General features: G+C 53.0%; 1 protein-coding gene across 8 annotated transcripts in view; it reads left to right on the forward strand.

Annotated features, from left to right (window-relative positions):
• The first annotated feature begins 5,840 nt into the window (after positions 1-5,840).
• PTPRE (protein tyrosine phosphatase receptor type E) overlaps positions 5,841-12,423 on the forward strand; it is a 153,386-nt gene continuing 146,803 nt past the window's right edge. For 3 of the 8 annotated variants that reach the window (XM_032312985.1, XM_032312979.1, XM_032312980.1), the window contains exon 1: positions 5,841-6,097. In XM_032312985.1, the coding sequence (XP_032168876.1) occupies positions 6,045-6,097 (53 nt within the window). In that variant the 5' untranslated portion in view covers positions 5,841-6,044. The remainder of the gene's footprint in view (positions 6,098-12,423) is intronic. The other 5 variants (XR_004278617.1, XM_032312984.1, XM_032312986.1 and 2 more) reach the window with 3 other exon arrangements.

Genomic DNA, 12,423 nt, shown 5'->3' on the forward strand with positions numbered 1-12,423 from the left:
AATCCCCTACGTGACTTATAACAGAAACGTATTCGAATAAATGTTGGTGCATCTGCGTATTGACATCGGTGATTAAAATGGGCATGAGTATGAACAATATCGATGGAGCAGAAATGAGGTGGCAGAAAATTCATATGTATATAGGTTTGTAAGTGCCTAGGATTTTTCTGGAAGGACAGAGAAGAAAGTGGCTGCTGACCTTGTCTCAGAGAGGCGAACTGGTTGTCTGGGGAGCAAGGAAGTAGGAAGACTTGCGTTTATTCATTTTCACTTTTAAAAAATTCTGTATTTTGAGCTGTGTCTACGTATTCCCTATTTTTTAAGCATAACATTAACTTCCATTTACATGACATAACACATAACTTCACTGTATATACTGATTGCAAATCTGAACAGCACGTAACACAGAACTAGAATAGTTACATACGTGTTTAATGTCCATAATAGTACATTTAAATTATTTAAAATTTACATGATTTAAAATCTTTCATTTGGTGCCACTTTGGTGCTTGCCAAGTGTTAAAGATGCAAAACTGAGGGGGACTCAACCTCTGGGGAAGTGATCCATGTCAACAACCACAGACCAATGTCGTAAGTGCTTGAAATAAAGGTGGCATGGGGTGCCTGGGTGGCTCAGTGGGTTAAGCGTCTGCCTTCGGCTCAGGTCTGATCCCGGAGTCCTGGGATGGAGCCCCGCGTCGGGCTCCCTGCTCTATCCCTTCCCCTGCTCGTGCTCTCTCTCTCTCCCTCTCTCAAATAAATAAATAAAATCTTAAAAAAAAAATAAAGGTAGCAAATACAGTTACAACCATGATAACGTGATAGGTACCAAATGTATCCTCATGCCATTAACTAGTATAAAACAGGAGAAAAAGTATCCGGTAAAGGGTTTTTGGGTTGATGGACTGCTGTGATCCTTGAGAGGAACAGAACAGGCAGATGAGCACATTAACCCCTTCGCACTGCCAGAGATGGTCTCTGAACAGGGCACGGAGAGGTAAACTCATCCAGGGAGCAGCTGTGTTTCTGGGCCGAAGACAGAAATCCAAGTTTGCAGCCAGGAAGACTGGCCTGTGGGAGGCAGGTACAGAAGCAGAATGAAGCTGTGCAGAAACAGAAGGTCCAGTGTACTGCACAAGCCCCATCAAGGGTTTACGGTGGGCTGAGAGGTTGGGGGATTCTAGGAGTTCCAATCAGAGAGTGGAAAGACCTTGCCAGTGCCTCATACATTCAGCTCAGACCTCAAAAAGGCCGTGCCCTAGGACTGGGGCCACCCTAGCTCTGGAGAGGGGTTTCTATTGGCATATCCCTATAGAAGCCAAAATCAATCTAGCCTCTCAAGAATGTTGCATCCAGAAGACAATTAAAAAATTGGAGGTGTACAGGAACAGGAAAATAGTCAAGATGCACAGATGACACAGATGCGAAAATTAGCAAAGAGCTTGGAAGTGTTATTAGAAGTACATTCTTGGGGCACTTGCCTGGCTCAGTCAGTTAAGCTTCTGCCTTAAGGCTCAGATCATGATCCCAGGGTCCTGCTTCTCTGTCTCCCTCTGCCTGCTGTTTCCCCTGCTTGTTCTCTCTTTGTGTCAACTAGATAAATAAAATCTTAAAAAGAAGAAGTTTATTCAAGGATTTAAAGGAAAAGATGAATGAACATGGAGAATCTTGACAGAGAAATAAAAATCACCTTAACACTAACCAAATACAAATTCTCTGACCTAAAAAATACAGTATCTGAAATGAAAAGTTCACTGAATGGACCAAACAGAGGATAGAACAGTGTGAAAGGAAAGATCAGGACAACTAAAGATGCAGCAGTAGAAACTATCCCGACTGAAACCCAGAGAGGAGGAAGGCCTTAAATGTTTTAAAACCTTGATGACCTGCGGACCGTATCCGGAGGTATCATGTACCTCTTATTGGAGCCTCAGAAATGGGAGGAGGTGGAAAACATTTTTAAAAAATAATGGCTGAAAAATGTCCAAATCTGACAAAAAACATACACTTAAGAACAAAGAAGCACAGTCCCCCAAGTATGAGAGATACAAAGAAAACCACAGGAGGACACATTTTAATCACATTTCTTTTTAAATAAATGTTTATTTATTTATCTTAGAGGGGAGGGGTGGAAGGAGAGAGAGAGAGAGAGAGAGAGAGAGAATCTTCAAGCAGACACCCCGCTGAGCCTGGAGCCCAATGTGGGGCGTGCTCTCAAGACCCCAAGAGCACGACCTAAGTGGAAACCAAGAGTTGGACGCTTAACCGACTGTACGCCCAGGCGCCCCTTAAATTGCATTTCTAAAAAACAATAAGGAGAACGTCTTAAAAGGAACTAGAGAAACCAGATACAATACCTGAACTACTGGTATAGTTAATAAAGCATGAATGCCCCCCCAATTTGGCTACACGAAAGAAATTAAAAGTAAAATATTCCTGTAAAAAAAAAAAGGATAAAAATTTATGATTCCATTTATATGAAGATCTAGATCAGCTGAAGTTACCTAAGGTAATAAACGTCAGAGCAGGGGCTGGTTTGGTGTGGGTGGGGGATTTTCTGGGGAGGAATGGGGGGCTACATTCTAGAGTGTTGGAAATGTTCACTGTCTGTGTGGGATACGCGTATTTCACTTTTTAATGTATTTGTCTTTATTCATTAAACTGTACACATAGGATCTGTATAATACATGTATATTATTCATCGTGAAAAGTAATCCAAGGGAAAAATAGTTAAAATTCTCTGAGCACCTGAAGGAGGGGAAAACTATCCCCGTTTTGGGGGATAGCAGAGAAATCCCCTCGTACAAGTCCCGATCTCTTGATTTCACTGCTTAATAACTCTTATTACTTGGGCATACCTTGGAAAGGATATTTGGGTAATGTGACAATAGGAGGATTTGTACCCATTGGAGTTGTTCATTCTGGAACATTCTAGAGATCAGAATAGCCATCCTGCATTTTCTCATTTTGTGCATAGGTCCTAAAGTCAGTTTTCCTCGCTTGCCCGGCGCTGTAGCCCATCAATCATAAAAACCTTCTGATTTTATCACCTAAAGTCATGTGAGTTTATGCTAATGTCTCTGTATGATATTTACAGGCAAGCTCTGATGTGATTTCAACATACCAATTCTGCCTTTCTTGTTTGTCTTCCGGGAGAGCATTTCTGGCCTGAGTGTTTTTAATTTTCACTGACATCTACCTGGCCCTTAATGTGCCAAGAGCACAATCTGGGTTACCCGACCTTGAGCCCAAAGCCTCAGTCCTGAAATAGAAGACATGGTATAGACATGAAACAGAAGACAAGTTGCATTGCACTCGGGTTCAGAGCAGCGGTCTCAGGAACGCCCCGGCCTCCTGCCTGTTCGAGGAAGGGAGCTGCGGGCTGTGTGGACAGGAGGGCAGGGAGGGCCGGCGGGCGCTTGTCCCAGCGGGGAGCTACCAGGAATGCAGAGGGGGTCGTTTAGCAAGGGTCGTGTCCCGCGGCCCTAGAAGAGGAGGATGGCTCCGGGGTGAGAGGTCCTTGAAGCCTAGGATGAGAGGAGGGGAACTGACTCAGGGGTCAATCGGGGCGGAAGGAAGGGAAGCAGAACGGAGAGGGTTAAGACGGACCGAGGGCTTCCGTGTAGGGATCAGCCCTTCCCTGGCATCCATGCCTCTGACAACATGCTTTTGTGTGACAGTGATGAATGTAGACTTCAGAAGAAGTTAAGGGATTTTGCTTAATTTCGGGAAGAATCCAACAGAGAGGATGTTACCAGGAGAGAGGAGCAGTCTGGCCCTCCTCATGTTACCAGGGCTGTTGACTTTCCAGTAGCAGATGTCTCACAAAGGCAACTTGTTTCTCTCTCCTTGCATTACAGATTGTCCCCGCAGTCCCGCAGCGTTAACAAGCAACACTGTGCTCGCCCGAGCTCTGGAAGCCTGGCCTTCGTGGGCACAAGCCTGGCTCCCTAGGCCCCCGCAGCAGGCCAGTTGAGAGCTGGGTGAGGTCCCCGGCCTACCTGGCTCCTCACAACCTGGGATGTTCCCTGCAGGCACCTGGTGAGGTGGGAGCTGGGGAGCTCCCTGCCCTGCTGGGTTCTCAAGACAAGGCTGCCTCGTGCTGGGTGTGCCCCCTCCCCGGCCCTGATCTGTCAGCCCACATGCTTTCATGGACACCTCCTGGCTAGCCGGGTTGTGCTAGGAGCGGGAGATGGAGAAGCGATGTAGTCCAGCATGGTTGGACAATCTTGGAGCTCAAAGCCCTTGTGGGGCTGGCGGGCCAGAATGACTGCCAGGAGCAAATGAATACCCATCAGCGAGAGTAGCAGAGGACGGGACTGGGGGTGGTCTTGCAGGGTCTGTCAGTCAGAAGGTGCAAGCCAGGTGAAAAGGGGGCAGAGTCCAGGTGGGGAAGCGCTGGGCTCCTGCGCAGAAGTCACGCTGAGGGATGGGGCACAGCACACAGGGGTGAGGGCTCAGAGCAGCTGAGTTGTTACAAGGCAGAGCTTCCTGAGAGTCTGGTTTTATGCTGAATGGAGGCTCTTAGGCAGGGGACTGGCATGACTTGGTCCCCCTGGATGGCAGGTAAAGAACGGAGTGTCTGGGGATGAGTCTGAGTGGGGGACCATTGTGGTCACTGGAGAGATGAAGACAGTGGAGAGAATAGAAGAGTCAAGAGGTATTTCAGAGCTGAGCAGGGGGTGGGCTTGGGGTGAATCAGAGGTGGGGGCAGAGGGAGAGACAGGGATGCTCGGGGAGAGGCTGGGTAAGAGCAAGCGGGTCTGAGATGGGAGAAGGGACAGAACTTGCGAGGGAGCTGTGCTTTACTTGAGTTCCCTGCATATGGCTGGTGTATGAAGCCCGGAAGTGAGATGGGGTCCCCCAGAGTAGTGTGGGCAGCGCAGGGAAGGAAAGATGAGTTCAAGATCGCCACTGGTTTCACGGGTCTTTACCGCCTGTGGAAGGGAAGTTGCACTCTGGACAGGCGGACTGTGGACAGTCTCAGCCAGTAGATGCCCGTCACTCCCCAGTCTTTTGGGGTCTATAGCTCTGCCTGGAGCAGACCTTATGGCCCTAGGAGCTGCTTGATGCCAGGCGGGCTACCTTGACTTTACCTTCTCATCTGCATTCACAAACTCAGATGAATGAGGTCCCCACAGCTGGGAAACCGGATCCCTGGGGGAGGCCAGGTCTAGGACCAGCCCAGAGGGCAGGCGCAGCACACAGGGTCAGAACCAAAGGGGTGAACATGCATCGTATCTGCTCTTCTGACAGAACCTTCTTTACCCTGACACCTGCCCACACAGCTTCCAGGAGGTCACTGGAAAGCGGTCCTGGGAGAACAGCAGGTTCAGACCCTTCCTAGGACTCGCTCTCCCTGCCATGTGTGGATGCGGTTAGCCTTTGCAGCCTTCAGGGCAACTGAGCCCTTCAACACCCGCGGGGTCAACCCATCCCCTCTTTACAGAGGAGGACACCGGCTCAGGAGGGTTCAGGGCTCTCTATACATCTTGGAGCCAGAAGGGGTGCAGGGCGCCCCACGCTCCCCGCTCCCCTGTACCGACTGCAGGAGCCGAGGCTCGTCCCCAGCCAGGCCACTTCCTGGTGCCCGGGGCCAAGGCGGGAGTAGGAAGGGCCTCTCCCGCCTGTAGGAGTGCGCGTCGCACCTGCCACCCTCGGCTCGCGGCCGCGTCCGGGCAGTGGGGGCCCGGCCAGGGCCTCCCCGGAAGGGGCACCGGCCTGGGCGAACGGACGTGCAGGCCGGCGGGGGGCTTCCCGGTGGGGCGGGCGCCGGGCTGCGCTCCCCGCGCCGGACACCAGGCGTCGCCCCCGCTCCTCGCTGCGCCGGCCCCCGCCCCCGCCGCGGAGCCCGAGCCCGAGCCCGAGCCGGAGCGGAGGCGGCGGCGGGACCCGGCCGGACAAATTTCCTGCTCGGCTGCGGGCGGCAGGAGGCGGCGCCAGCGGCGCCCGGACCCCGCGGCCTCCGCGCGTCCCAACCACCGTCCTTCGCGCCGGCGGGGACCGAGGGGCGCCCCGGAGGGCGGCGGGCGGGCGCCCGGGAGATGCGGAGCCGCCGCGGCGGCGCGATCGGCGCGACCGGACCGGCCCCCCCGAGGTGAGCGCGCGCGGGGTGCGGGCGGGGGCCGTGCGCCCCTCGGGTGGCCGTGCGCCCCGGGCGGCCGGAACAGGCCGGGGACGCCGCCTCGGCCGCCGCGGCGGGAGGGAGGGGCCGCGCCGGGTGCGGGCTCCCGGAGCCGGGTCCCTGGCGACCCCGCGGCGCGCCGGGTGCCGGAGGCTGGGGACCGCGCGACCCTGGCCTCGGCGCCCGGGACCCGCCGCCGGACTTGGCCGCCGCCTCGGCAGCTCCCGCGCTCCCCCTCGGGAAACGGCACACAGAGAGCGTGTCTGCGGGAGGCGACGGGCTAGGGGTTGGTGACAGGGACGTAGGTGGAAGCGGGCGAGAGCGCGAGGGGGTCCCGCAGGGTGTGCTGGAGGGCGACACGGTGCAGAGGTGGAGACAGGAGCCTTCTGAGAAAGTGACTCGGAGTTGCGCCAGTCAGGGAGAGGCGGGGGTCGCAGTTCCGATGCTGCCCCGAGGGTCCCGCGCCCTTGCCTCGGCAGGGAGGGGAGCGTGGAGTCCGGGAGGGGTCTCCGACATGCTGCCGGGAGGAGCCCCCGGTGGCGAGCGCGCCGCCTGGCCCAGACAGGAGCGCCAGGATCTGCAGTGTCAGTCGTGTGGTTGACCTGTCAGAGCTCCTGGACCAGAGGTCAGCCCGGTGCCACGCCTGCCGGCTCCTGGGGACCAAATGGGGAAGGCTGGAAGACCCATCGGTAGAGAGGCAGAGCCAAACCCTGCCAGACCCTCCTGGACCTAATCTAAATTCCTTCCTGGCGGGCAAACCTTTCTAGAAAGGTTCACGTTCCGATTGCAGAATTGTACTGATCTGTCTGGAGTCAGGACCACTCTCCATCTGAGTTTCAATGCGGGAAACTCAAGCAAAGAACGAGGCTCTGTGCTTGTGTTTAGAGCGAGTTGAATGGTGACCCACCAAGGCTGGTGGCGTGTTTTAGAAATCAGCGGGTCTGTGTTCGGTCAGCTCTTGATCCCAGGTGCCCCTTGACCCGGAGTGCCTGGAGGTCTTTGTGTCCCCACAATGGGTGGAATTCTGTGTCTGTGAAGTAAAGACTCCTTCCCGTTTCAATGGTGAACAGAGGGAGATGTGTGTGGGGTGTCTCCCAAACCCATGCACTAAGCCAAAGGAGGGGATGCCACGGGCATGACGTGATGGGGGGCACACGATGGCTAAGGCTGGTTCCTGACGGCCATGGTCATCAGCCTGATATGGGACAGAGATTTGTGTACAAATAGCTCTGGGGTGTGTGCTTTCTGAGCCCAGGCTCTGGGCCTTTAGGGAGGAAAAGGCTGCTGCTGACATAGGAACAGGCACGAGAGATGGGACCACGCTGTCAGAGGACACCTGGTCCTTCCCAGACATGGCTCTGCCTCTGACGGTGACCTCAGGGACAGAGGTCTTTTGATACTGATACCTGTGGATCAGTGCCCCCTTCGAGGGAAAAAACAAAAACAAAAAGACCTAGACTCCCAGTATGCGGACATGAGCAGGGGGCTGCAGTGGTGCCTGGAGAAGGCCAGGTCACTGCGTGAATCCATGATTTTGATTTGAAAACATACCAAAGCCCATCACATCAACCTCCTGCACCAAATCAGTTGGGAGATGGGGATGAGGGAATGACTGTCACCGTGACCCTTCTGGGACCCCTGGGAGGTCCAGAGTGAGCATGGGGCACTGTAGCCTCGTTCCCATGCTGTGCACAGAGGCCACTTCTCACACGTGTGTGCAAATCAATAACCCCTGATCAGGGCTGCAGCAGCTGTGGGAGGGGACGGGGGCGCCGAAGGTGCATGAGGGGCACAGGGAAGGCGGATGGCCTGGAAACCCACAGCAGTTGCTGGGTGGTTATTAATGAAGCCGGAGTGAGTTTCCATTGGTCAAAACCTATGGTTCCTTCACACTACGCCCCACTGATCCTCTTGGCTCTGTCTCTACGACTGTCATCCTTGTCCAAGGTACCTCCTTTTATCAAAACTCCCTCCTTGCAGGTCAGAGGTGAGTTTCCAGTCTAGACCGCTCCTCGGTAATTCCCAGACCCAGCTGCGCCCTTGACCCTTCTTCTGGAATATCCCCTGCCCCAACTCAACAGCTCCCAAAGTCAAACCCCAACCCCCACCAGCCCAACACGCTCCCACTGTTTCCTCACGTTATCCATCTGACCACACCAGCCTCCCCAGTGCTTTGGAAAGACGGGCTGGATTGGAGTTTCCCCGAGGACAATATTGTACCCTCAGTACCCAGCCGAGCATCCACCAGTAGGCTCTTCGTAACGGTCATTGGGCAGATGAACAAACAGCCAAGTGGAACATTCTAGGAGTTCATCTCTGAAGTGGATGAATTTTACTGGATGTCCGCGTGGTCGGTAGGCAGACGCACACTTCTGCTGGTGCGGATCGGACTGGGTCATGGAGAGATGAGAGAGGTCCATCTAGGACTTTGTGGCCAGCTCTTCTGGTGATACTGAGCACATGCCGAAATGACTGAGCTGGACCAGGCAGACTCCAAATGACCTCTTGGAGGCAGGTTTGGAAGCAGGGAGGGAACGCCATGGAAGCCTCCCCCCATTCCTTTACTAGAGCTACACTTGCAGAGCTTCTGCGATCAAAATAGGAACAAATGTATCCATTAGGATAAAGACGGGCCTTCTTAATATTTGATTACCGGTAAGAAAAAAGCTGTCCGTTTCAAGAGCATCTCCAGTTCTCTTGGTGGGCTCTGTCCTAGTGAACCAATAGCTCACTGCTCCCGAAGGCACTCCCCCTCCACCCCCTGCTTTCCAGATCCTCAGACGTAGGCTGCTCTGAATCTCCTTCCCCTTTTTTTCCATCTTAGAAACTCCTATTCACACCTCACAGCCCACTTCAAATGCCTCAGGCTCCTCAAAGCCTTCCAGACCCCTCCACCTAAGAAAATCTCTCTTCCCTTGAGTTCCATAGAAACTTAACTCTACCCGTCCTAGAGCACATATCAGACTCAATTTTGTGTCCGCCTGACTTCTTCAAATAGTTTCTCTCTTCCACCAGCTGGTCAATGCTCTTAGGGTAGAAGGTGTGTCTTTGAGAGTTTGGATTTGAAGTTGAGGTGTGTGTTGACATGAATCCTGGCTCCGGTGTGACCTTCCCTAAGCTCTCCGAATTTGCTGCCGCAGTGTTCTCTGTAGAATGGGAGTGAGAATCTGTACTGCACGTGGCTATTCTGAGAGTGACAGGTGATCCGTATAAAGTATAAGGCAGATGACTGGCCCTCGGGAAATCGTGTCAGGCTAAAACCCTAAAGTTGTGCACTGCATGCATTAGGAACTGATTTGAACGAATAAATTAACCAAGTCAGAACTCATATTAATAGATAGGTTTTGCTTGTCGTCCAAAGCTTTAGGTCAAATCAATAAGGTGTGACGTGCTAGCTAACTTTATTTTTTACATGATAATTTGAATAATTATGTAAATTTCGTGCGATGAAGGGTTTTAATCTCATAATGCCACCACTTACCTGCGCTTCAAGACCAAGTCTGTCCTTTAACACGTACCATCGACTCTTCGGTGTTAGAATGGTTTTTGGGGCCAGAATGCACTTTTTTATGCACATTATGACCCTGTGCTCGTGGACTAAATGAAACCAGTCTGTGGAAAAGACAACACAAAAGGGAGCTAAACCAGAGGCCAGCAGCAGGGTGGGCTAGCGCCCGGGTGTAGACCCAGGCTCCGAAGAACAACTTCTAGAAGGGAGCGTTCAGCCACAGGAGCTGAGGACCACCCCCGACACATTCCCCGGCTGTGGAACACCTGGTGGTGGGAAGTGCGGCCCTCGGCCGCCTCCGAGCCCCTCGAGGCTCCCGAGGCTCCCGCGGCTCCCGCGCACTGACCAACCTCACCCTCGTCGTGGCTGCTGTACGCGTCTGTGCTGACGCGGAGGGGCTCAGTCCGTGGCTGGGGCCTCCTCCCGAGCCCAGCTCATCCCTTCACCACAGTGCTCTCCACTCTGGGTCCCGGAGCTACCGAAAGGAACGTGTGGCTCGTGGGAACATTGTGCATGCTTACGTTTCGAATACTGACTGACCCTACAGCAACCCAAACTTTATTCTGGAGGGGGAGCTTCACATTCGTTTGTCACCTGTATTTTTCCCCAGAGCAGAGTGCTGGATGATATTCTAGCAGGTGAGGGTTTTGGACCAGCTTCCTCTGAGCTAATAGGGGTTTCGCTGAATGTTACTAATCCTCGAGCAGACGCAGGTGCAGGGTGATGGGGGTTTCTGCCAGATGGAGGCTGGGAGATCCCTAGTTTGGGGATTACCAAGCCAACTTCCTTTTCTCCTCTTGGTCTGGCTGCTGTTCCCCAAATGTCATTTGTCAAGGTCCGCCCCATCCAGGTGTTTTACTCGGGGAGTTTTGATGTGGTTCACAGCCTCTTTGAACTTGAACAGCACCCGGCTCAAAGCCAGAAATGTGGGTATTATGCCTTTCTTTCAACTTTCAACTCCACAAATACTTCAAAAGGGCTGATGACGCTTATGAAATAGAAAAAAGTTAACACTGTGTTTCAGGCAAACAACTTTTCTATTTTTCCCCATGAAATGGGAAGCAAATAAATATTTTTAAAAGGATGCCTATTTTAAAAGATCTTTCCAATACAAATCAAGACTTTCTGGGGCGCCTGGGTGGCTCAGTGGGTTAAAGCCTCTGCCTCTGGCTCAGGTCATGATCCCAGGGTCCTGGGATCGAGCCCCACATCGGGCTCTCTGCTCCGTGGGGAGCCTGCTTCCTCCTCTCTCTCTCTGCCTGCCTCTCTGCCTACTTGTGATCTCTGTCTGTCAAATAAATAAATAAAATCTTTAAAAAAAATTAAAAAATAAAAAAACAAATCAAGACTTTCTGATTCATATGGCCCATGAGTATATATTGTATGAGATAATCAAAAGGATGAAAAAAAGTCTTCTTTTGCCCGGAAACAAATATGAACTCCATCAGGAGGTGAGGAAAAGTTTGCGGGGGGCAGGGCGGGGGGAGATCCTTGATTATGTGCTAAAAGCCTGATGTGTTTCTTTGGACAGGTGTTTTGATGGCAATGGTTCTTGGGTGGAGAATGAAGACTTGATAGGAAAACTTGTCGGCTAGACCCCAGATTGGGCTTCTGACCAGTAGGTCAGAGTTCGATCCAGCAGGTGGCTCATGCTGGAGTGGGAGCTCAGTGTTCAGACGTGCTCCCAAGGCTGTGTGGTCCTTTCCAGGGCGGGGGCGGGGGGGTGGCTGTGTGATGCCTGGGACGCCCCGGCATCCAGCCCTTGGATGTGACGTGTGGACGGTGGCGGATGGAAGAGACAGACCAGGAGCCGTGCCGAGGGCACTGGAGGATGCTTGCAGAGGGCTGTCCCCCTGAGGATTTTACTTTGTCTGAGCACCGGTAACACATGTAGCCAATGGGATTTTGCTTTTCAGTACCAGGTTCTCAATCCCAGGCTCGGAGCACAGAGCATCAGGATGGGGGCTGGGGTCCAACTGAGACTTGTGGCACGGAGGCTTTGGACAAGTGGCTGACCCTTTCTCAGCGAGATTTCTGATCTCTCTAATGGGGGCAGTGACACTTCCCAGACAGGGTTTTCGTGTCGCTGGACCGAGGTCATGTGTAGGGAGCCCAGCCTACGGCTCGCGGGTGAGCCCGTGGCCGGCGGCCGTATCCCGAGGACGGCCGGGCTGCGGTCAGGGATGGGCAGCATTGGGGCTCCTAGTCCTCCTTTGCCGGGCTTGCTTTGTCCTCAGGGCGAGTCACTTAATCCCCGTTCTATAAACGCAGACATAATTTTTGGTTATTAATGTCCGTAGATCTATTTGGACATTTCCAGCTGAACATTAGTCACAGATTTTTGTACCAGGGAGCAAATTAGTTCCATTTTTCTCCTCACTCAAGATTTTAGAATGTCCGATCACGTGGCCGCTTGATTACAATGTATTATTCAAAGTGACCTTTGTACGAAGCCTTTTTATTTTGTTTCTCACTCCAAAAAGACTTTGGATTTTTCAGGCTGTTTCTCTGTAGTAGGACTTCCATGGGCCTGTTCCCTGGCTTTCGGCAGTCTTGGCCCGGACTCCTTTGCCAACACACTCGAGTGCCCGTGGAAGGTGGGGGCGTAGCCCCTGGCGCAGAGCCCGGGGAAGTGGGAGCTCCTGTTCTGGCAGGTTCCTCGTTAAACTGCGGGCACTCTGGTCTTCCTTTCTTCTCCAGTTCTAAAGGCCAGCCTCAAAGGTGGACACCCACTTGCCTGATTTGATGTCATGGCCCTGAGGCCAACCCCCACCTCACCACCCCCTCCCCG

The sequence above is a fragment of the Mustela erminea genome, chromosome 14 (genome assembly GCF_009829155.1).
Source record: "Mustela erminea isolate mMusErm1 chromosome 14, mMusErm1.Pri, whole genome shotgun sequence".
In the NCBI taxonomy this organism is placed as follows: Eukaryota; Metazoa; Chordata; class Mammalia; order Carnivora; family Mustelidae; genus Mustela; species Mustela erminea.